General features: G+C 47.9%; 1 protein-coding gene across 6 annotated transcripts; it reads left to right on the top strand.

Annotated features, from left to right (window-relative positions):
- Window positions 1-83: 83 nt before the first annotated feature.
- STK36 (serine/threonine kinase 36) lies at window positions 84-23,226 on the top strand. 6 transcript variants are annotated; one of them, XM_046642951.1, is made up of 27 exons: window positions 88-199; window positions 761-936; window positions 1,611-1,751; window positions 1,864-1,941; window positions 3,060-3,190; window positions 3,422-3,671; window positions 5,117-5,210; window positions 5,498-5,667; window positions 5,829-6,016; window positions 6,535-6,634; window positions 8,587-8,730; window positions 11,576-11,755; window positions 12,922-13,019; window positions 13,474-13,579; window positions 14,820-14,970; window positions 15,166-15,293; window positions 15,813-15,917; window positions 16,249-16,347; window positions 16,434-16,522; window positions 16,793-16,856; window positions 17,040-17,150; window positions 18,404-18,478; window positions 18,915-19,089; window positions 19,347-19,494; window positions 19,722-19,869; window positions 20,425-21,171; window positions 22,494-23,226. In XM_046642951.1, the coding sequence occupies exons 2-27, from the start codon at window positions 853-855 to the stop codon at window positions 22,635-22,637; spliced, it is 3,948 nt and encodes a 1,315-aa protein (XP_046498907.1). In that variant the 5' UTR covers window positions 88-199; window positions 761-852; the 3' UTR covers window positions 22,638-23,226. The 6 variants fall into 6 exon arrangements, with proteins under 6 accessions (XP_046498909.1, XP_046498907.1, XP_046498906.1 ...); XM_046642950.1 differs by lacking the exon at window positions 88-199 and adding an exon at window positions 289-345; XM_046642952.1 differs by lacking the exon at window positions 88-199 and adding an exon at window positions 310-406.
- The last annotated feature ends 1,406 nt before the right edge of the window (window positions 23,227-24,632 follow it).

The following is a 24,632-nucleotide window of genomic DNA, read 5'->3' as shown; positions in this document are numbered from 1 at the left end:
CGGAGGCGGATAGCTGGGCGGGGGAGGGCTCGCGGCCGTTTCTAGGCAACCGCAGACTCTGGGTCCTTAGTGGGTCTTGAAGGCCAAGAGACGGTTCGCAAGTGCCCCAGGAAGTGCCTGTGGGCGGTCCACCGTTTCTCCCACACCTCTGAACGCTTTTCTCCTCAGAACCTCTGGCAAGTTTTAGCAAGTAAAATTGGTAAGCATGGGAGTCTAAAGAGCCTGGCAGTGGGGGTGGAGAAGAATTATAGGTCAGGCAATGTAAGCAGGCAGCCAGAAGGGGCGGGGCTGAAGGCAAGGGCCGGCCTCCCTCGGCCTGAGGAGCTTGAAGCTCCTAGGCTGGGGGTGAGAGGGGCTCCTATGTGCGAAGCGCGCGGACAGGGGTCAGGGCGGGGGTGTTGAGGAGGTGGGCAGCCGCAGGAACAGGGAGGAGGCTGGAAGGGGCGGGGTCGGTGGGCGAGGCTGGGTGGAGGGGGCGGGGTCGAGGAGGTGAGCCTGGGTGGAAAGGGGAGTGGTCGGATGGGCGAGGCTGGGTGGGGTGGCGTGGGGGGAAGCCGGACTCTGGGTCCGGTGGGCGCGGGCTTGGGGCAGGGGACAGGAGGAGCTGAAAAGGAGTGAGAACTGCAAGAGGCGCTCCGTTTGCTCCAAGATCTCATCTTTCCGTCCGCTCCACCCTACCTTGTTTTTGAGGCCTGGATTATTATGAAAAAGAGGAAAGGCACGGCGGCTAACGTTAACCTTTCTCCCATGCCCGAACCAGGCCTCCCAGATGTGTGGAACTGTCCCTGGCGCTGTAGCCTTTCACCACCATCTCTACCTTCTTCCTTCTGAGGGATCCTGAAACCTCTTGTCATGGAAAAGTACCACGTGTTGGAGATGATTGGAGAAGGCTCTTTTGGGAGGGTGTACAAGGGTCGACGAAAATACAGTGCTCAGGTGGTGCACAAAGAGGGATATCTCTTGGGTGGGATTCCGCACCAACTCCAGCGGAAAACGGGGCCAGAAGGAAAGCAATCATGCCGACCTGTGTTCCTAAGGCACTGATTCTCTGAAATTGGATTACTTGAGTTCAAACCCTAGCTCCACCACTTTCTAGCCTTAGAACTATGGACAAGTTACTTAATTTCTCTGTGTCTCAAGTTTCCTCATCCGTAGAATGAGGATAAGAACAGTATCTGATTGATGGAGTTTGAAGATTAAATGTGATGTCACACCAAATCACTTAGTACAGTGCCTGGCCCCTAGTAAACAGCAAATATTAATCTCTATCATACCATGCAGGAAGAGACAAACCACCTGAATTCTTTCTTCTCTCTTCATATTTTTTTCCTTCTCTTTCCCTTAAATTCCTTAAATCTTGAGTTCTTTACCCAGATCAGAACACTTCTCCCAGAACCCACCAAAGGGAACTGTCTGGCGGAGGCTGTTTCCTCCTAGGGCAAGGGGCAGGGGAATCCTGGGTAAGGCCAGGGTACCATGGGGAAAGGGGAGTGGGAGCCTAGCAGGTCTAATGAGAATTGTTTAAAGAATCTAAAGTCTAAATTCTGGAGCCTTGGGGCTAATGTTTCAATGGCATGGTTAGACCTTGATTCTCCACCTTGCACTGATAGGTGGTGGCCCTGAAGTTCATTCCAAAGTTGGGACGCTCAGAGAAGGAGCTGAGGAATCTGCAACGAGAGATTGAAATCATGCGGGGTCTGCGGCATCCCAACATTGTGCATATGCTCGACAGCTTTGAGACTGACAAAGAGGTGCACTTTGATGGTTTCGGGTTACCTGCCCCCAAGCACGAGGATCCCAGGGATCTCCAGCCTCAGAATGTATAAATCTGGAGCTGTCAGCGCCATTGCCTTCTCCCCACAGGTGGTGGTGGTGACAGACTATGCTGAAGGAGAGCTCTTTCAGATCCTGGAAGATGATGGAAAACTTCCTGAAGACCAGGTATGCTTCCTGGCTCAGACTTCTCTCTGCCCCTGAGCCCTCTCCGGGTTACGGACTGATAGGGAAAGCTGATAGCACTGAGTCTTCATTTTGAAGACTCCTAGAAAAATATGAGAGTCTAGATGTCCATAGCGGCAATGTGGTATGACAGTAAAGTATGTGAACACTCGAGCCAAAATATCTGAGTACAAAGCATGGCTCTGCCAGTTATTCACTGGATCCTCTTGGGCAAGTTATTTTAGCCTCTGCGTGCTTCGGTTCCTTCATTTTAAAATGGAAATAATACTAATGTCTACCTCATAAAGCTTTTGTAAAGATTAATGAGTTAATTCATATGAAGTGTTCAAAAGAGTGCCTGACACACATTATTCAACATAGTTATCAATTATTAATGTTGTTGTTGTTGTTGGGCATCCTTAGGGAAGAGCAGCCAGTGTGGTGGCACTGGAGCGGGGGCAGGGATGTGGTTAAGGCGGGAGTGGCCACCAGGACATAGTGATTAGCGGTGGGATTTGGTTGAACACCTTCTCTGGCCACACTCATTCTAGGGATTTCTCTGTGTTCTAGCGTGGAGGCTCCCCTCAGGACTTCCTATCACACACTTCTGTTTCCTGCTGAGCACTCATCATTATTTGCAAGTTGTCATCTTAGTCGTTTCATCTGTCTTGTTTGTTTGTCTGACTTCTTCTCTGGAGGAAAAGGACTCAGTCTTATTTAATAACAGCTAATGTGTATTGAATGTGTCCTGAGTGCCAGGCACCATTCTGAGCATTATGTTACTTTACATGCCTTAATTCATTTAGTCCTCACGATAATCCTATGAGGTAGGTGGTATCATTATTGTCACCTTATATGTGATGAGGCACAAGATAATTTGCCCATGGTCATACAGCTGGTAGGTGAGACTCAATAAATTTTCCTTGAGTGAATGAATGAATAAATGAAAGAACAAATAGAGGAGTGAGAACTAAGGACGGTATTGCGTGCAGCTCTAGAAGAAGGGGAAGGAAGAGAAGGTTGCATGGGCAGTAGTGTTAGGGAGGAGTCTTTGGGCTCGTCAGCAGGCTCCTTCCTCTGACCTCTTCTTTCTTCCTCCCACCTGACTGTTTGACCCCTAGGTTCAGGCCATTGCTGCCCAGTTGGTGTCGGCCCTGTATTATCTGCATTCCCACCGCATCCTCCACCGAGACATGAAGCCTCAGAACATCCTCCTTGCCAAGGGTGGTGGCATCAAGCTCTGTGACTTTGGGTGAGGAGCCTGACCTTCCAATTCTGCGGGGAGCCTTAGACCATACGCTTGGCTTGCTTGGCCCTCATCTTAGAACCTGAGCTGGAGACTGGGGTTCTTCCTGGGCCTTTTGGAAGGTGCTTTCTCTGTTCAGGTTTGGGACATCTCACACAATGATGGGTAGCAGTGACCAGGTCTAGTTTTTCTTGCATATCTTCTCTCTTTCCATTTCCATTCCATTGTCTCCTGCAGATTTGCCCGGGCTATGAGCACTAACACAATGGTCCTGACCTCCATCAAAGGCACACCCCTCTATATGTCTCCGGAGCTGGTGGAAGAGCGACCATATGACCATACCGCGGACCTCTGGTCTGTGGGCTGCATCCTGTATGAGCTGGCTGTTGGCACCCCGCCCTTCTACACGACTAGCATCTTTCAACTGGTCAGCCTCATCCTCAAGGACCCTGTGCGCTGGCCCCCCACCTTTAGTCCTTGCTTCAAGGTAATGAATGTATATATAGAGAGATTACTTTTGCATCAGAAACCTGTCTCCTTCTGCCCCTGTTCCCTTTTCCACTATCCTTTTCTAGAGCTGGGGCAGGACTTTGCAGTTACTGAGTTAATGCAGGAGCTGGGCCAAACTGCCTTGCTTCTGTACTGCAGGGACTTAATAGGGAGTGGGGGGGTGGGGAGGGTGTTTTAAGTTCTGCCAAACTTGAGAATACCAGCCCCTCGTTGGCCAGGCTATCCTTTATCACAAAGGGAAGGTAATTTCAGGACAGCAGAGACAGATACCGGTGCTTTTACATACCCGCTATCCCACTTATTTCCTCTCAGATGCAATGTCCAGATGATATTAGATTTGCCAACACAGCTCTCAGTCCTCTTCCTGAAGGAAGGAGTCTTCACGTATCCAAATGGCCGGAGCTGGCGGGGCTAGCTCAGTGAGTAGGGGCAGATGATAAAGATGCTGCCTGCTCATTGTAGCTAAGTCTCAGCAGGCTGGAAGACGGAGGGCAGGAGGGAGGAAAGAGTTGACCGTTTTTATTCTTATCTAGGGCAAGATTTGGGCTTTCAGTGAAATTTAAATACAGCCTTCTCCCAGAGTGAAATCTCGTTATAAGCTTCCTTTGCTTTATCTAAGACCAAAAGGGACAAGTTTCTCCTCAACCTATTTAGTTGGGGAGGCCCAAGTAATTATCAAAAAGAATCTAAACAAAGGAAACTTAAATGGGTGATTACATAGGATATTCCTTCTCCTTTAGGGCAGATATGCAGGTATCTCCGCAAGAGCCACGGTATAACAATCACCTTGTTTAGAATGATGCTCATAATCTACTAGCACCTTCTATACCTGTTTCAGGCCCAGTTGAGGCTTTCCCCAAGGATACCTCATAACAGATATACCCTTTTCAGAGGCAATCTCCCCACCCCACCACCATCTGAAGACTTGCTGAAAGATTTCTGGTTTTAAGTGCTCCTAGACACATCTTTACACAACGTCTTGTGTATGTGAGTGTGCTTTTAACTGTAATTGCATCTGTTCCTACCCAGCCGCAGACAAACCGCACTCAAAGGGCAGGCGAGGTGAGCAATCTGGGACTCCTGTAGATGTTTGCTTTCTGAAGGTGATTGTGAAGGTGACAGCCCTCTCTTCTCCTAGTTTTTTCTCACTTCTTCACAAAGCTGGTGACATTGAGATTTCTGTTTCTACTTCCGGGGTTCCCAAACGTCCATGGACAGGAGTTTTGGCTCCCTAGCGGGTGAGACAGTGAAGTCTGTCCATGATTTCAGCCAGGGAAAGGAGGCCGAAGGATAGGGTTAGAGAGGGTGTGATCAAGACCAGCTAGTCTGCTCTAGGAATGGACTCAAGAGTCTTGGTTTGCTGGTTCTGCTGATGAGTTAGGGAGAAGAGAAGGCTGATAGGGTATTTTTTTCTCTCCACAGAACTTCCTGCAGGGACTGCTCACCAAGGACCCCCGGCAGCGTCTGTCCTGGCCAGACCTCTTACATCACCCCTTTATTGCTGGTCATGTCACCAGTGAGTCATTAGGGTTCCTAGGGCTTCCCTAGTATTCTCTCCAAACTCCCCTCCTTCCCCCACTATCTGGATCCAACATATATTCTTTACCCCACCAGCTTGAACTTTCTTCCTAGCCCTTTGCCTGACCTTTGCCACTTCCACTGTAACCCCCTTCTTCTTTGTCATTTGTCAAAATGGTCTCCTTCCACAGAAGCCTGGAGACACTGAAGTTGCCTCTGGCTGAGTGGACATGGTGGCACAGCTCCAGTACGATCATGTCTTCCCACCCCCTTCCCTCCCTGCAGTAATAACTGAACCAGCAGGCTCAGATTTGGGTACCCCATTCACCAGTCGCCTACCTCCAGAACTTCAGGTGCTAAAGGACCAGCAGGCGCATCGGCTGGTCCCCAAGGGCAATCAATTTCGCATCTTGCGTCAAGCCTGTAAGCGCATGGCTGAGGAGCTCAAGCAGAAGGTGTGTGGGGCAGGGGGGAATATGCTGACAACCAGGCTCGTGACTGGGGGAGTTGGGAAGGAGTAGCTCTTTAGGTTTGGGCAAGGGCCACAAATAGGATTCATAGTACCCTGTGGCAACCGAATAGTTCTGATTCAGTGTCTCCTGCCCGCTTCTCACAGAGACACCAGAACACAGGACCTGCCGTTGAGCAAGAGGACAGGACCAGCAAGGTGGCTTCTGGCACAGCCCCTCTGCCCAGACTAAGGGCCACTCCTCAAGAATCAGGCCTCTTGGCTGGGATCTTGGCCTCAGAAATGAAGAGCAGCTGGCCTGAGTGTGGGGCTGGAGAGGACCCCCCTGCACCTCGGTGAGGGGGGTATAGCCAGGGATTTACATCCTGAGGTATCTGGCAGATCTTTGGCTCTAGCCAAAGCGAGTATACCATGGTCCCTGTCACTAGCCACTGCCTACGTACGCACAGGGCCCTGGGAGTCTGAGTCCTTGGTTCCTGAATTCTAATTCCAGATACTTTCCTGACTCGTCAGGAAACGTGGGAACTTTCCTTTCTCTATGCCTCGGTTATACCTTAACTGAAATGGAAAGAATTATCTCCATGCAAAAGGGAAGATTATTTGAGTTGAGAGCCACAGGTGAAAACCGCCAAGATAGACTTGAGAATAAGATCCAAGATGGGAGGGCAGTCAAGGATATGTGTGTAGTGGTCAACGTATCCTGTCCTGGCTGTATCCTAGAAGGAGGTCTCCTCTTTCCAATCCTATTTGTCTTAGTCTTCCTTCCTCTCCTGGGTCTAGAGGGAGGAACAAGTTAATGAACTCCAAGCCTGATAAGTCTAGAACTCATCTTGCTCCCCACTTCCTCCGGCAGGGAAAACTGGACCACCCAGGATTGTGAACGAGCATTCCCAGAGCTGAGGCCAGAGGTGATGGGCCAGCAGAGCATCGATGCAGTGGATTTAGAGAATGAGGTGAGCCCTAGGGCTTCTTCTTGGCCTTGTCCCTACCATGGGATATTGAGTCTAGGTAGATGTTTTTCTAGAACAGTGATTCCTAGCCATCCAATTATGAGCTCCCCTTGTGTTAAAAAATTACTTTCTTATTATTATAGATTTTGATTGTGCAGTATCTGCACATATAATTATCAAAAATTGGAAGACATAGGTAAAAATTAAAGTCCCTCTTGAGCCTTACCTCGGTCCCAGAGACATCTACTGTTATTAGTTTAGTCTGCTTCCTTCCAAACTTTCTGTACTTTTACGTATATGCATATGTACTCACAGAAATATATAGTTTGGGGGCTGGCTCCATGGCCAAGTGGTTAAGTTCTCGCACTCCACTTCAGCGGCCCAGGGTTTCACCGGTTTGGATTCTGGGCGGGGACATGGTACCACTCATCAAGCCATGCTGAGGTGGCGTCCCATGCAGCACAAGAAGGACCTACAACTACAATATACAACTATGTACTGGGATGCTTTGGGGAGAAGAAGAAGGAAAAAATACGAAATAAATAAGATTTGCAACAGTTGTTAGCTCAAGTGCCAATCTTTAAAAAAAAAAAAAATGTATATATAGTTTGGCTGTTTTTATGTTACTGAGTTCATACCGTATGTATTGTTTTGCATCATGCCTCTCTTATCATTTGACCTGTTTTAGAGATCTTTGTACATCTGAACATATAGTTCTACCTTAATCTTTTGTGCTTTTTTAGGATTTTAACTTTTTATTTTGAAGTAACTTCAAACTTAAAGAATAGTTGTGAGAATGCCACAAGGTAGTCCTGTATACCCTTCACCCAGACTCACCAGTTGTTAAAATTCTGCCACATTTGCTTTATAATTCTCTCTCTATATACATGGACATGTCAGCTCTCTGAGTCTTTTGGAGTAGGTTGCACACATGCCCTCTTACCCCCACATACTTCAGTGCGTATTTCTTAGGAACAAGGTCAGTCACTTGCACTATCACAGTACAACTATAGGAGTCAGAAACTTAACATTGATATCATTCTGTTGCTTAATCTACAATCCATATTCTAATTTTGCTAATTGTTCCAGTAATGTTCTTTATAGCAAAAAAACCACATTTCTTTCCTGATCCACGATCCAGTCCAGTGTTACGCATTGCATTTAGTTGTTATACCTCATTAGTCTCGTTCAATCTGGAGCAGTTCCTAGCCTGTCTTTGTCTTTCATCACTCACAGTTTTGAGGTGCACAGGCCAGTTATTTTGTAGAACATTCCTCAAATTGATATTTCCTCATGATTAGGTTCAGGTTATGCATTTTTGGTAGGAATCCTACATAAGTGATGCATCCTCAATACCACAATCTTTTTATTTTATTTTTGCTGAGGGAGATTCACCCTGGGCTAACATCTGTTGCCAATCTTCCTCTTTTTGCTTGAGGAAGACTTGCCCTAAGCTAACATCTGTGCCAACCTTTCTCTATTTTGTATATGAGTTGCTGCCACAGCATGGCTGCCAACAAGTGGTCCACATGTGGGATCTGAATTCAATCCGCTGAAGTGAAGTGTGCCAAACCTAACCACTAGGCAATGGGGCTGGCTCCACCACAGTCTTTTTAATAACTTCATAGTATTTCCTAATATGGATGTGCCATGATTTATTATTCCCTTACTGATTGGCTTTATGACATTTCCAGAGTTTTTTCTTCTAAACCATGCCACAGTAGACAACTTCCTAGGTATCTGTTTATGCACATGTGCCAGTGTTCTCCAAGGGCCTTTTCAAGACCACTCACATCCTGCCAGCTAGGCCTTTTTAAACTGGTGGTTTAAAAAAGTACATCTGTGCCAAAGGAGTCACTGGCTTCTTAGAGTTACTTCATAATTCCCCAGGTTGGAAGCTATTACCCTTGAACCTACCTGCTCCTCCTAAGCTCTTTCACTCCCCTGTGCCTCAGGAGCCAGACAGCGATGATGAGTGGAAACACCTGCTAGAGACCAGCAAGCCCATGCCCATACAGCTGAAGGCCCCTCTCACCCTGCTGTGCAATTCTGACTTCTGCCAGCGCATCCAGGCTCAGCTACATGAGGCTGCAGGGCAGGTAATGGGCAGAAGGATACTGGGGGTCTGGGGGATGGGTTGAGACTATTTTTGCAGATGAGGCATTAAAGAACATTGATTGACATAAGGAGAAAGAGAAAGTTTATTGCTTTCCACTTCTCTTTCAGTCCATGTACTTAATTCAAGGAGATTTGCTAACCTTCTTTAGTAACACCAAAAGAACAGACCTCAGGTTTCTCTTTCTGAAGGAAAAAGTACCCATCTAGAGCAGGGGTCAGCAGACTTCTGATGGTAAATATTTTAGGTCTTGAGGGCCAAAAGGCAAAAAATGGAGGCTATTACGTAAATACTTCTATACTGAGAGAAAATACATTTCCACAATATTTTTATTGGCGAAATTAAAAATATAGATCTAACAAGTATACAACATTCTCTAATACAGGTATACTAATGAGAAGAATGAGATTCTTTTTTAGGGGATAACATTTTGCTTGATTGGCATTCATAGTGTTCCCTCCTACAAAGCCTTTCCTTGCTTCTCTGAAACCCAGTGATCTTCCTTCCTGGGAACTCACCAAAATATGTTGTCTGCATCTCTTTCCCTCTCTTTTCTTTAAAGTTTTTGAGAATTATTTTTAGTAAATTTACCAAGTTGTGAAACAATCACCATAATCCAGTTTTAGAACATTTTCATTGTCCCAGTAAGATCCCTCATACCCATTTACAGTTAGTCATCGTTCCCACTCCTGTCCCAGGCAACCAGTGTCTACTTTCTGTCTCAGACATTTGCCTTTTCTGGACGTTTTAGGTAAATGGAAGCATACGGTATACAATCTTAATGTCTGCCGCCTTTCACTTAGCATAATGTTTTCAAGGTTCATTCATTTTGCAGCGTGTATCAATACTGCATTCCTTTTTATTGCCGATTACTATTCCATTATATGGATAAATCACATTTTGTTTATCCAGTCACCAATTGATGGACATTTGGGTTGCTTCCGCTTTTTGGCTTTTATGAGCAATGCTGCTTCAAACATTCATATGGAAGTCTTTGTGTGGACATAAACGTTTTTGTTTCTCTTGGGTGGATTCCTAGGAGTGGAATTGCTGGGTCATATGGTAAATTTATGTTTAACTTTAAGGAACTGCTGAACTATTTTCTAAAGGGGCTGCACCATTTTACATTCCCACCAGCAATGTATGAGGGTCCCCATTTCTCCACATCTTTGCCAACATGTATTGTTGCTAATCTTTTTGTTTATAGCCATTCTAGTGAGTGTGAAATAGTATCTCACTGTCATTTTAGTTTGCATTTTGCTAATGAGTAATGTTAAACATCTTTTCGTGTGCTTATCAGCCATTTATATATCTTCTTTGGTGAAATATCTATTCAATTCTTTTGCTCATTTTTAAATCAGGTTGTTTGTTTTCTTATTGAGTTGTAAGAGTTCTTTGTATATTCTGGCTACAAGACCTTTATCAGATATGTGATTTGCAAATCTTTTCTTCCAGTCTATGGTTTGTCTTTTTATTCTCATAAGAGTGTCTTTTGAAGCACAAAGATTTTAAATTTTGATGAAATCCAATTACTATTTTTTCCCTTTGTGGATTATGCTTTTGGTCTTGTATCTTTTCCAAACCCAGAGTTTTAAGATTTTCTCCTATGTTTTTTCTAAAAGTTTTCTAGTTCTAGCTCTGACGTTTAGGTCTCTGATCCATTTTGAGTTAATTTTTGTATACAATGTGAGGTAGAGATCTAACTTCATCTTCTTGCGTGTGGCTATACAATCGTCTTGGCACCATCTGTTGAAAAGACTCTCCTTTCCCCCACTGAATTGCCTTCCCAACCTGCACCTCTCTGTCAGCCCTTATATGTTGTCATCCTAGTGTTGGATAACTTTTCAATAGGGAAGCAGGTTAAAAGCTTTGCCTCCATGATAAGACCTGAGTTAGAATTCCAATGGAGGGGCCAGCCCTGTGGCCGAGTGGTTAAGTTCACACGCTCCACTTTGGTGGCCCAGGGTTTTGCTGATTCTGATCCTAGACGTGGACATGGCACCACTCATCAAGCCATGCTGAGGCGGCATCCCACGTGCCACAACTAAAAATATACAACTGTGTACCGGGGGTCTTTGGGGAGAAAAAGGAAAAATAAAATCTTTAAAAAAAAAAGGAATCCCAATGGAACTACTCTTTAGCTCTGTGATTATTGACTGTATACTACAGCTATCTAGAAACTTCAGTGTCCTCATCTAGAAAATGGGTAATCATATTCACGTCACAGGATTATTGTAAAGAGTAAATGAGCAAATGAGTGAAAACATTTAGAACAGTGAGTGGCATATGGTAAAGCACTTGACATAAATGTTCTTCTTTTGAAGAATAACCTTTTAAAGAATAACCATTTGAAAATATACTACTGTCCTTAGCTTGCAGGCTGTATGAAAGTTAGTGGTAGGCTAGACTTGGCCTGCAGGTCATAGTGTGACAACCCCTGCTCTAAAGTTGAATAATAGTGTTTTGTGTCCATTGTTTTTAATTTTCAGAAGCGTGTGTGTGCCTTTTGTTTTGCTTTTAAGATGAAGGGCTGGGGAAGGGAGGGAGCAGATGGGAATGCCACTGGGTCTGACAGAGAGGTCCAGAGGGGAGGTCCCCTCCGCCTTGGTCACCACTGTTATACGTCAGGTGACCTGACCATTTGTGCTCCTGTTCCCTGCCACATTTTCCGTAATTCTCTATTCTTCTCTGGGTTTTAGACTCCCAAAGAAAGGAACTAGAACATTTGGTCAGCTTTGCCAAATCCTTGGAGACACTTGGTATCTGTGACTCTTTTTCTTTTACCTCTGATAATGTGGATTACTGTCTCTGTCCCTTGTGTCACCCAGATCCTGAAAGGCATGCTGGAGGGCGCTTCCCAAATCCTTCCCACACTCCGGGTCCTGAGCAGTCTTCTGTCCAGCTGTAGTGACTCCGTTCCCTTGTACTCCTTCTGCCGGGAGGCGGGGCTCCCTGGGCTGCTGCTCAGCCTACTCAGACACAGCCAGGAGAACAACAGCATCCAGCAGGTAAGCACTAGGCCAGGAGCCTCGAGAGACTTATAGGAGTTTCTTCTCCTTGGATTTCTCTTCTCCCAACTGCCATCTCTACTTGGCCAAACTGCCTTTTATTTTCTTTCCTCCTTCTTCTAGTTAGTAGAGCATGAATTGCAAACTCCAGTACCTTCTGAGGCCAGGCAGATAATGTCAGTCATGACATAGACTGTGTTTGACTGTATGAGTAGTGGGGAATATGATACCCTGGAGATCTCATGCCCAATCTAAATGGGACATCCTCTCCTCAGCTCCAGCCCACTGTTGCCATGTTGGCAATATGGGCCCAGTGTCACTAGACCTTCTAGTTTTACAAGAGAAGCTAGAAATACAGATTTTTATGTGCAATTTCCCAATATTTAGAGTACTGTGTTTTCAAATATTAAATCCTAGGCTTTATTGACCCAAACTTTTTTTTTTTTTTTGAGGAAGCTTGGCCCTGAGCTAATATCTCTGCCCATCTTCCTCTACTTTATATGTAGGACACCTACCACAGCATGGCTTGATGAGCAGTGCATAGGTCCACACCCCGCATCTGAACTGGTGAACCCTGGGCCACTGAAGCAGAGGGCGTGAACTTAACCACTGTGCCACTGGGCTGGCCCCTTTATTGACCTGATGTTTATAGAGCAGGGTACTGAAATTCAGAGATTAACTGACTAATACACAGGCACTAACTTGTACACAATCCCGGAGACGATAAGTGGAAGAGCGAGGATTGAGACTGTCTGAGCCCAAACCTCTGCTTCCCCGTGCTGGGTCCTGCCGCAGCTGAGCTGGGAGGGCAGAATGAAAACATGTTTAATGGGGCCTGGGCTCAGGCAGCTGGAAAGCTGCTCTCTGCTGATGAGGATTAATCCTGAGCATTTTTAAGGGATTTAGGAAAGAATTTGAGCTATTTTGGAGAAGAGAATCTCCTAAACTCCAAAATACTGTTCAGCCCAAACTAGACACATTTTCAGGCTGTTTATTGGCTGTGGCTTTGTATCTCTGGATCTCCTCTCTCTGTCCAAAGGCTCTCTTCCCCCTGCACCTTTCTGTTTGGTCCATCTGGCTGGCTGCTGATGCATTTTTTACTGCTTTTTCTGTTATTTGTCTCCATCCCCTCCATTGCCCTTACTCTCTGTACTCTTCCCTGGCAGCAATGCTGGTGTGGGACCTTCTTACAGGACCTGATGGCCGTGATTCAGGCCTACTTTGCCTGCACCTTCAACCTGGAGAGGAGCCAGACAGGTGACAGGTGGGATGAGAGGCAGCTGTGCTCTGTCGGCCAGTTTGGCTGCAGTTTCTACCCCTATCTCTTCCTCTCCTCATTAGGAAGAGCTAAGTGAGAAGAAGCCATGATTTGTCACAAGTTTAGGGATCAGCTGCGTGACCCCTTAGAGTCGAGCTAGTCCTTTTAAGGACCCTGAGACCCTCCAAGTTTGCCCCAAGGTTCTAAGGGTTAGCCATAGTTTAGTCACCATATGCTAAATGGAATGGTCAAGATGTGAATAACCTAGAGAAAACGGCAAAGAAGAGGCTTGGAGCGTGTGTCTGTGAGACTGTGTATGTGTTTAGTGGGGGAGAAGGGAAGGAGCATACTGATGTGTTCCTTTGCAGAGATTCTGCTACCTGCCCAGAACTGACCCATTCACCACATCTGGGCTTTTAGTAGAGAAATGAGAAGAAACGATGGGCTCATTTTTTCCCAGCCTACAGGTATTTCAGGAGGCCGCCAACCACTTTCTGGACCTGTTGGGGAAGCTGCTGGCCCAACCAGATGACGCCGAGCAGAACTTGCGGAGGGACAGCCTTATGGTACTCTGCTCCTACTTCCAGATTTCTGTCTCTCCTGTCTTTCCTGGTGTTTCTCCAGTCCCCTTTCTTGCGATTATATAGAGTTAGATCAAGTTAATACCACAAAAATTTGTTGAATGCCGAGTAAGTGCCATATGTCATTTGAGTAAGAGAAAATCCCCATATTGAAGGGACCAAGGATAGTCTAGTAGGAGAGATGTACAGTGATCAAGGACAACAGTGTGAAAAGTACACTGAAACTTCGTATAAAATACAGAAGTACCGCTGAAGAAGATCAACACTAGAGAGTCACAGAAGAAATCTTGAAGAAGGAAATCATTCTAGGATTTGAAGAATGCACAGAAGTTTGCCAGGTGGATGAGGCAGGAAAGTAGAAAGGACATTCTGGGCAGAAAGAGCAACATATATACAGGCCCAGAGGCATTGAGCAGTGTGACTATTTCAGGGAACCACAGATAGAAGTATTTCTTCTTAAAGAGACTTGCAGATCAGCTAGTATTTCCCAATTTCATTTGTCCTGTGGACTAGTAAACTCTATTCTTTCCCCTGGGCTCTGGAGGGTGAGGGACAGGGGAATGGAGGATTAAATGAGAAAATAGCTGAGCGCTGACTGATCTCAGAGGAGACAATTAGAGAGGAACATGTGCAGGGAAGTAAACAATTGCCTGGTCATTGTTCTAACTGGCAATTGGGAACACAGAGCTGGGCTACATTCCTGCCTCTAGCTGGCAGTCCGTTCAATCTCTTCTAGTCCGTGAGCCTATTTTAACATCCCTCACCCATTCAGGTCAGGAAGCTTTTAATGTCTGACTGAAATTTTGCCCAGCAGTGACTCACATTAGTGGGCAGCACTTTTCATCTGTCATTGTGCAGTGAGTAGTATGAGGTGTTTGGAATAAACACTCCACCTCTGGAAATTCTGAAACAGCACGACTGGGTTGGGAGGGACCCAGGAATCCCTTGGAATTCTTATACTCATGGTCCACAGATAATGCTTTGAGAAACATCATCGAGGGAGCAGCTGATCAGAGAATAGAAGGATTGACACCTAAAATTCCTGTCCTCTAACCATGAAGGCAGTATTAATGCATTTTCTGTGTGCGGGATACTTAGAATTAGACAGCCGGTCCCCTGGGTTTTTCTCCTCTTTTCTCAGGTTCTCTGGGGATTCTTGCTCCTTACCCAAAGCCCAGTCAGTTTTCTGATGTCCTGTTGTTCACCCTGCTCTTGTCTCCCTCAGTGCTTTATTGTTCTGTGTGAAGCCATGGATGGGAACAGCTGGACCGTTGCCAAAGCCTTTTACTGCAGCCTGCTGACCACGCAGCGGGCTGTGTTGGACGGGCTCCTTCATGGCTTGACAGTTCTCCAGCTCCCTGTCCACAGCCCCCCAGGTAACCAGGGTGGGGAAGGGGGTTCTCTCGACTTGCTTGTCGAGTAGGTCCAGCTCTGCTCTTTCTACTGCCATCACCTAGGATGGTGCCTGGCATTTAGTGAGTGCTCAATAAATAACTGTGAACTGAAAGAACAAATGGGGATCTGAGAGAAATAACCAGACCGCGCCCCACATTCTTTGCCTTTCTCCACAGGAGCCCCCCAAGTGAGCCAGCCACTGCGAGAGCAGAGTGCGGATCTGCCTGGAGCCCTTTCCTCTGCACTGGCAGCCATCTGTACTACTCCTGTGGGGCTGCCGGGCTGCTGGAAAGCCAAAGAGCAGGTCTGAGCTGCAGTTTCTTGCTCCTCTCATCATGTTCCCAGAGTTGGGGAGGCTGGCCCCAGCTTCTCAAAAAGGCAGAAAAACAAGCTTTTATACCTCCTCTTACTCAATGCTTCCAGAAAGCAGATGCTCCCGCCCGGGGTCTGGGCCACTTGTAGAACATGGTGTAGTCGAAATCCCACAGTCCTTGGCAAGCTGGTGAGAGAGGGTTTAGTGATAAACTGCCCGTGTGGTAGGGAGGCTGCTCTGTAGCCACCAGTGCTGCCTCTTCAAGGGCTCAGGATTCAGAGTTCCTGCAAGACTTTCCATTGTACCTGCCTACACTGGGACTAAACTAGGCAATGACTTTTGGTTCTCCAGTGGCCATGAAGACTGGGAATGGAATGGGGTCTGAGGTTCCTGGTGAGCCTGAGGAAGAGTGGCTAGCAAGGGGTCGAGAGTCCTGATTAGTTGGAGATATGAGAGGAATAGGATTGGAATAATGGGAATGGGATTGAGTCTTCAGGTATATCCCTATAGATCACTCGACATTTGGCAAATCAGCTCATCGAAGACAGCACCCAGCTGAGGCCGTCCATCATCTCTGGCCTGAAGCATCCCATCCTGTGCCTACACCTTCTCAAGGTACTGCCTGCTCATGAGTTCCTCTTAACCCCCAGGACTGAGAGGGAGAAAGAGACACTGGGAGAGATGAGAGACCCTCTTAGAGGACCCGTTTCTGCTTTTAAATCTGTTCAGTTGAGATGGCGCCACTGTTAGCCAGTCCTCAGCAGAATTGAGAAGTACCCTCATCTCACTGTCTTACAGCCAGAGGCAGAAGTGGCCTGAGCTCCTCTATCCCACCAAGTGTGGCTGCCAGATCTTTTGAGAGGATAGCCTGCTTTCATCTGAGCCTTCCAATCTAGGAGCCTGAGGCTCCCCTGCCTCACTGACCGATGCTTTCCCACTCCCTTAGATTCTCTACTCCTGCTGCCACATCAGTGAGCACCTGTGCCATCTTCTAGTGCAGGAGCCCCTGGCCTTGGAGTCACTGTTGATGTTGGTCCGGGGCAAGGTAGGCCAGCAACACAGGTGGGCATCTCATGGTGGCCCCACCATCTTGATACAGGGCTGCTCTGACATCTTAAGTTTCCTTTGTAGGTAAAGGTAGTAGATTGGGAAGAGTCTGCCGAAGTGACGCTCTACCTTCTCTCCCTTCTTGTCCTTCGGCTCCAAGATCTGCCTTCTGGGTGAGTCATCAAGTAGGGTCTCTCCACTGACATCTTCCACCCACATAGCTCACCCTGACATAGACTGTGGGATACAGCCTTTTCTTAGGAGGGGTTGGGATAGAGAGAGTGGAGCTTTCTCTATGAGGGACAGACCTAGATTCCTACCTACTTCATGCCTTGGAGGTGGCCATGGAGCCTAGGTGGAGAGTGCCACCCAAGGGAGAGGGAAGGCTGCTCACCAGCAGCCTCTCATACTCCTGCATCCCTTGGTGTATCTCCTTATTCCAGAATGGAGAAGTTAGGCGGTGAGATTGCTACTGTCTTTACCCGTTCACATGTCGTCTCTCTTGTGGTGAGTTTTCAACCTTCATCCCTTTTCACCCTATCATCCGACCCTTCTGGGAGCAGGGGAGTCATTATCCATTTCGGCTGTCTGTGAGGCATTCTTCTGGACCAGGACAGAGGCATCCATCCTCTCTGCCTGTCCTGAGTACCATTCAGACTCGGACGTTCCTTCTCCTCTAACTCTCCACAGAGCGCAGCAGCCTGCCTATTGGGACAGCTTGGTCAGCAAGGGGTGCCCTTTGACCTCCAGCCTGTGGAGTGGATCGCTGCAGCCACACATGCCCTGTCTGCCCCTGCGGAGGTGAGGTCTACCAGGGAATGCGTAGACATGTTTTCTCTGAGTCAAATAAGGACTGTGTTCAGAGAGAAAAGACGAAAATGCCAGCAAGCCTCACGTAGACTCAGGAGTGGTAAAGTAATCAAGGAGGCTTTCCTTTCCTTCCTTCTGCCCTCAGATAATAGACCCCTCTGAGCCCAGACTGCTCAGGGCTTCTGATTTGTTGTTAACACTCAGGACTCCTAAAGAGGAGGGAGGGGACGTCATCTCTCTCTTGGACTTTGGCTCTTGCTTAGTAAAGGGTCTCTCCCCTCTCCAGTCCTTTTTCCTCACTGCCCCCGGAGTGAGCTTTCTTAAAGAAAAATCTGGCCATTTGTTCAATCAGTAATTACTTAACACATAAATACATATTGAGTCCCAGACACTACTCTAGGCTCTGAGGATACAGCAGTGGATAAAGAGAAAAAATCTTGCCCACCTGGAGCTTGTGTCCTTGGTGGCTTCCCACTGCTTCTGAGATAAAGTCTGAATTCATTAGTGGACTACTCAGAGCTCTGTTACATCGGAGCTCTATAATCCTGCTACACCAGAAAAGTTCCCATTTCTAGAATTCAGTATGGTCTTTGATGACCTACCTTTATAAATGCCATGACTTCTACTTGGAATGTTCTCCCTTCCTACCTCCTTCTCTCATCTGCCTTTTAAACTTGTTGTTTTTTTAAGATTTTATTTTTTTTCCTTTTTCTCCCCAAAGCCCCTCCAGTACACAGTTGTATTATGTTCTTCGTTGTGGGTCCTTCTCGTTGTGGCATGTGGGACGCTGCCTCAGCGTGGTTTGATGAACAGTGCCATGTCCGCGCCCAGGATTTGAACCAACGAAACACTGGGCCGCCTGCAGCGAAGCGCGCGAACTTAACCACTCGGCCACGGGGCCAGCCCCTGCCTTTTAAACTCTTAATCCCATCAGTTTCCTACCTCCAGGAGGCAAAGTTAGGCACTCTCAACTGCGTCCCCTGCCCCCCAGCCTCTTGTTTAGCAAATATCTTCCTAAATATAATTGTTTCTGTGTCTGCTTATCCTACCAGATTGTGTGTCTTTACGACAGAGTGAGTTAGTCATTGAATGAACTGGCAGGAACCAAGACTCCTCAGTCCAGAAGAACTCTCCCCACTCACCAGGCCAAGGAAGAGCTCTTTCTGACCAGGAGTTGGGTGCACAGACCCGTGAGGCCACCTCAGCCCTCTCAGGGGTCTGCATTCTTCCTCCCTCTCTGACAGGTCCGGTTGACTCCACCAGATGGCTGTGGATTCTATGATGGCCTCTTCATCCTTCTGCTGCAGCTCCTCAGCCAGGTACAGCTGCATCCCAGGATGAATGGGAATTAAGGAGAGAGAAACTGGGCATTTTGGGGAGCTACTGGACAACAGGAATGAGGAAGCAACCCAGACTCACCTTGCCTCTCAAACTGCTGTGCCTGTGATGGCTTTAGAGTGGGCCCACCTGCCCTCAGTGTAGACCCTTTAAAGGGAACCTTGGGATTCAATGGGGAGAAAAGCTGTAATCCCTTGGTTTCCAGCAGATATCCCTAAGGATTGAGAGATGGGGGGCGGTGTGTGTTAAGATGTGATAAGAAAGGGAATTAAGACAACAGGGAAATCCTAGGTGGGAAAACAGAAGGAATTATTTCTGGGTCTCCCTTTTCTCATAGGTCAGGGACAGGAGTGAAAAAAGACATTTTGACTCCTAACTTTGACTTCCCCACCCACCCTCTTTCAATTTTCTCTCCAGGAGGGGAAGGGTAGCCTGATAAGGGAAGTGGCTAGCTCAGAAATGTGGACGGTTCTATGGCAACGCTTCTCCATGGCTCTGAGGCTCCCTGAGGAGGTATCAGCACAGGAAGAGGAGCTGTCCCTGTGCAGTCCACAAAGCCCAGGGCCAGACTGGACGCTGATCTCACCCCAAGGTATCTTTCCATCAGCATGGCCTCCTCTGTGGGGCCAGTGTGTTGATCCCTCTTCAGGAAGAGGGCCTAGAACTGAGTTAGCTCACGGAAATTGCTGCTGCTGCCGCTGCCACTGCCTGGGGGAGGATGGCAGTCTGTGCTGGAGCTACTCACTATGGGGAAGGGACTGAAGAGGTGGTGACCCTGGGAGCCATGGCAAAGCAGGGCCATCTGGGTCTCTTGCCTGCTCCACTGGTCTCCATTCTCCATGTTTCCAGGCATGGCAGCCCTGCTGAGCCTGGCCGTGGCCTCCTTTACCCAGGAGCCCCAGTTATGCCTGAGCCACCTGTCTCGGCGTGGAAGCATCCTCATGTCCACCCTGAAGCATCTGCTTTCCCCCAGCTTCCTGCATCAGCTGGGTCAGGCGTGAGTTTGAGCTAGAGGAGGGAGACCAGAAGATCCAGAGAGTCTGCAGTGGGGGGCAGGGAGGGGAAGGCAGGAGAGAAGGAGCTGACAGTTTGAACTGTGAGGCAAGAAATGGGATTGCTGAGATTGGAGAGGGGGAGCTGGACTAGGGAGTTTGAGAGGAGGGGAAGAATGATAAAGGGTGGGTGAGCAAGACTGAATATGTCCTTCCACACTCCCCTCCTTAGGCCTCACGGGTCTGAGTTTCTACCTGTCATGGTGCTCTCCGTCTGCCAGCTCCTCTGCTTCCCCTTCGCCCTGGATGTGGATGCTGACCTCCTTGTCGGTGTCTTGGCTGACCTCACAAACTCGGAAGTCACTGCTCACCTGCTGCAGGTACTTGGGAGCTACCCAGGCATGAAGGTGGGAGAGGAAGATGGCCAACCTTGTGTACTCTAATTCACCTCCCACAGCTCCAGGGCTCCCCTAGGCCCCTGTAAGAGTGGGGCATCTGGCTTGATCTAAGAGTTGGAGGGGAGAAAGCACTCAGGCCTGAGCAGAGGCACATAGTTGGGGCCGGTGCTGGTGCCTCCTTGTCTCCATCAGTCCCTTATCTGGATTCCACTGCAGCTCAGTGGGGAGAAGATCCTGGTCTAAGCACTGGAGACTCAGCTCAGTAGCCAGGAATTGCTTCTCTGGCAAATCTTGGCATTAAGCAGTGCATTTGACAAGCAGAGCAGGGAATGAACTTGGAAAGAACCTGTTCTCTTGGGCTCCACATTGTGGCTCATGTGGCGTGGTGTGGGTCAGCCATTCCAGCTCTCTGTGGTTTCTCTCCCCGTAGCTTTGCTTTTCTCTCTCCCACACTGGGCTGCTTCTGGTTACCCAGCTGAAGTGTATTCGCCCTCTCCCTGAACTACTTTGCCCGCTCCCTTCCCTGCCTTCTCCCAGGTCTGTTGCCACCATCTTCCGTTGCCACAAGTCGAGCTTCCCATCAGTCTTCTCACGCACCTGGCCCTCACGGATTCCACCTCTCTCAACCAGTTTGTGAACACAGTGGCTGCCTCCCCTAGAAGTATGATCTCATTCCTCTCCATTGCCCTCCTTGGTGACCAGCCATTGCTGACCTCTGACCTTCTGTCTCTGCTGGCCCACACAGTCCGGGTACTGTCTCCTAGCCACTTGTCCTTTATCCAAGAACTCCTGGCTGGTTCTGATGAATCCTATCGGCCCCTGCGCAGCCTCCTGGGCCACCCAGAAAATTCCGTGCGGGCCCGCACTTATGGGCTTCTGGGACACTTGCTGCAACATAGCATGGCCCTGCGAGGGGCACTGCAGAGCCAGACTGGACTGCTTAACCTTCTGCTGCTGGGGCTTGGAGACAAAGATCCTGTTGTGCGGCGGAGTGCCAGCTTTGCTGTAGGCAATGCAGCCTACCAAGCTGGTCCCCTGGGACCTGCTCTGGCAGCCGCAGTACCTGGTATGACCCAGCTGCTTGGAGATCCTCAGGCTGGTATCCGGCGCAATGCCGCATCAGCTCTGGGCAACTTGGGGCCTGAGGGCTTGGGGGAGGAGCTGTTACAGTGCCAAGTACCCCAGCGGCTCCTAGAGATGGCGTGTGGAGACCCCCAGCCAAATGTGAAGGAGGCTGCCCTCATTGCCCTCCGGAGCCTCCGACAGGAGCCCTGCATCCATCAGGTACACCTCGGGGGACTTAGGAACCAGGATGATGGGGTTGTATTTCACAGCATTTTTCTGAGATAGTCTTTTTTTTTTTTAGATTTTATTTTTTCCCTTTTTCTCCCCAAAGCCCCCCAGTACATAGTTGTATATTCTTCATCGTGAGTCCTTCTAGTTGTGGCATGTGGGATGCTGTCTCAGCCTGGTTTGATGAGCAGTGCCATGTCCTCGCCCAGGATTTGAACCAACGAAACACTGGGCCGCCTGCAGCGGAGCGCACGAACTTAACCACTCGGCCATGGGGCCAGCCCCTGAGATAGTCTTTAAGGAAGACTTTGGGACTTCCAGAAACCCAAGCCGTGTCCCTCTCTAGAGCAGGAATCCCAGGGGCAGTGTCTTGGAGATGAGTTTTCCATCTACCATCTCCCACCCTGGAGACGGGAAGGGACCTGGAAGAGGGCCCCATTGGGCTGGGAAATGCCTGAGATCTCAAGGACCACTGTTTCTCTCTTCTAGAGGCTGTGCGGGAGGGAGGTGAAGGAAGACTGGGGGATGTTGAGTATAGAGTGGTTTCATTGTGGGGGCCATGAAGGAGCTAATCTTTTTCAGCACTACTGTGTGAAGAGCACCGTGCTAAGCATTTTATCCTTATTATGTGGTTTAAGCTATTACGTTCCTCATTTTGCAAGTGAGGAAAGTGAGGCACTAAGAATTTAATAACTTGTCCAAGTTACGAGACTAGTATGTGGGATTGGACACTTGAACTCAGGAGTTTGGGACCAGAACCCATACTCTAATCATAGCTTTATTCTGCTTTTTCTGCTCAATTTTCAGTGTATAGACAGCCTAATAGAAATCGCATATCTACTATAAGGCTCTACCTCCAAATTATAATAGCTCAATGTGGTAGCCTTGGGTGGTTCATGCAGAACAGCAATTTTGACAGGATGGTGATGATAAATATAGGATTTCTAGCAATCCATGTGGAGAAATAATGAGGGGGATTCTTGGCTGGTAATGAAGTTATGACCCACTGATCTGGATCCCTGACTGGCCATCCCACCTTTTGGCTTACTATCACTGCTGCATTCATTAACCCTTCCTGGGGACAAGGGCAGGGGTCCCTTGCTGCCTTGGTTTCACGATCTCTAACCAAAAAGGATGGAAGTAGACCTCTGGTCCTCATGATTCCTGTCTCCAAGGTTTCTCTCTTCCTACACAGTCTATTTTGAGACCCCAAGAGCCCATTTTCTTTTTCTTCCTTTTCTGGAGTAGGAATTGCTGGGCCAAATGAGAGTCTTCTCCATGTTGTGTTCTGTCATCTGCTGTCTTTCCCACAGGTGCTAGTGTCCCTGGGCGCCAGTGAGAAATTAGCCTTGCTCTCTCTGGGGAATCCATCACTGCCGCACAGCAGTCCCAGGCCCGCCTCTGCCAAACACTGCAGGAAACTCATTCACCTCCTGAGGCCAAACCACAGCACATGATCCCAGATTTCTGGGGTCCAGCCTCTAGCCTTCGTTGACCTGCTATTGCCAACTCTTCTTTTTCTACTATACAAGCCACCCACTCAACCAAGAGCTAAAAAGACTAAAAAAGAGAGAAACTGCCAACTCAACTGAGTTGAGAATGAGAAGCTAGAAGAGATTTATGTATAAAGGTCCTTCCTTCCCCCAGATTCAGATGATTTCAACCAGTAAACGTCATTGCTGTCAGTGCCACAGAAGATTCCTTGCTTGTCTGTAACCAGGGGTCTTTCTCCAATAATTTGCCTTTAACTCCAGGAACATTCCTCTGGACCTTAGGGGGACACCTTCTACCTGAGCGATCTCTTCCTTTCTGGAGCTCCTGTAACCCTCCCTGTGGGTTCTTGCTTTAGGTGCACTGGCCCCAGGACAGTCATGAAGACAGAGCCCATCTCAGCTCTAGGCTGTGGGGATAAATGCCATCAGTCCCTGTTGTGGAGGGTTCCCCAGCCTGTAGCCCACATTCCCATCCATGGGAGGGGTGGAGAGTGTATCTTTTCTATTTTTTGTACATCTGTTTGTAAACTCTTGCAATAAAAGGTGTGCCTCAGCCTGCTTTGAGCTGCCAGGGTGGGCGTGGGGAGGTTCAGTGCCTCTTTTAGCTGCTGTGTGGTGCTGGAAGCACACGAGATCCTGGTTTGGGGAGCTTATTTATATCTCTGCCTGCCCTCTAGCTTCCTCCATCCCAGATGAACTACATGTGGTCATCTGCTTCCAAGCTCAGGCCACTGGAGCTGAAATAGGAAAGGATAGAACTAAACAGAGAGGTAAACTGAATTACTTTGAGATCTCAGGCTTAGAGACTAGTTTTAATATTTGGTCTCAATATATAGGGAAGCCCAGCTGCTTTAGAAGGGCAGCTGTTTATGGAGATTGTGCAGTGTACCAGAAAGGGGCATTTGGCAGACCCATTAGTTAGCATTGTAATCCAGCAGGAAACAGACTAGAAAGCTTAAACTTCACTGGATGGCTTGCGACAAGCTTCCCAGGGCCCTGATTTCTCCATCCATAAAATGGGGAGACTGCTTTTTGTTCTTCCTCAAATTCCAATTGTTTTAGGAATGAAAGACAAGTAAGGTGCCTTTATTTTTATAAGGAATTTTATTTAGTTGTCATCTTCATTGCTCACTGTGTTTATATTTTAGCAAAAGTAACATTATTTCTAGAGACCACCATAATTTCCTCCTATCCAGATTATTTCAATTCAATTCAACATATATTCATGGAATGCTTTCTTTGTGCCAGATATTGTTCTAGGTACAGGAGATAAAGCAGTGCCTGTCTGTCAGAGAGTTTCCATTCTGGTCAGGGAGACAGTGAACTTATTAAAATGTTGAATTATATGTAGTATGTAGGGAGGTGATAAAAACTCTGGAGAAAAATAAAGCAGAGAAAGGGGATGAGGTGTGCTGAGTTGGATGGTTGGGGCAGGCCTCACTGAGAAGGTGGCACTTGAACAAAGGCTTGAAGGAGAGGAGGGAATGAGCAGGGCAGCTGTCAGAGGGAAACCTAGGCAGAGAGATGACCACTTCAAAGGCCTTGAGATGGACGCCTGCCAGCGCTGGCTCCAGCGTGCTGGAGGAGCCGCTTGGAGGCCGGTTTGGGTGGAAGAAGTGAAGAAAGGGGAGAAGAGTAGGAGATGAGGACAGGAAGGTAATGGGGACCACACGTGGGCCTTGTAAACCTTGTACTTTGGAGGGAGCAGGGATCTATTGGAGCGTTTTGAACAGAGGAATGATGTGATCTACTTTGTGTTCTAACAAATTACTCTTCATTCTGGTGCGAATGGACGCTGAGGAGTTGGGGAGGCTGGGAGGCGGGGTGGGCAGTTGGGAGGCTATGGTAATCATCCAGGTGAGAGAATGGTGGCCTGGCCGGGGTGGTACTATGGAGTGGTGAAAGGTAGTCAGATTTTGAATATGTTTTGAACATACAGCAAATAAGATTTCATGAGTG

The sequence above is a fragment of the Equus quagga genome, chromosome 17 (assembly GCF_021613505.1).
Source record: "Equus quagga isolate Etosha38 chromosome 17, UCLA_HA_Equagga_1.0, whole genome shotgun sequence".
In the NCBI taxonomy this organism is placed as follows: Eukaryota; Metazoa; Chordata; class Mammalia; order Perissodactyla; family Equidae; genus Equus; species Equus quagga.
This window is presented reverse-complemented; position numbering and strand designations above follow the sequence as displayed.

Bases quoted from the DNA above. Each gene is read 5' to 3' on its own strand.
- STK36 (XM_046642951.1), top strand. From the start codon at position 853: ATGGAAAAGTACCACGTGTTGGAGATGATTGGAGAAGGCTCTTTTGGG. The intron at 16,857-17,039 runs GTGAGTTTTCAA...AACTCTCCACAG, and splicing joins CACATGTCGTCTCTCTTGTG to AGCGCAGCAGCCTGCCTATT. The intron at 17,151-18,403 runs GTGAGGTCTACC...CCTCTCTGACAG, and splicing joins CCCTGTCTGCCCCTGCGGAG to GTCCGGTTGACTCCACCAGA.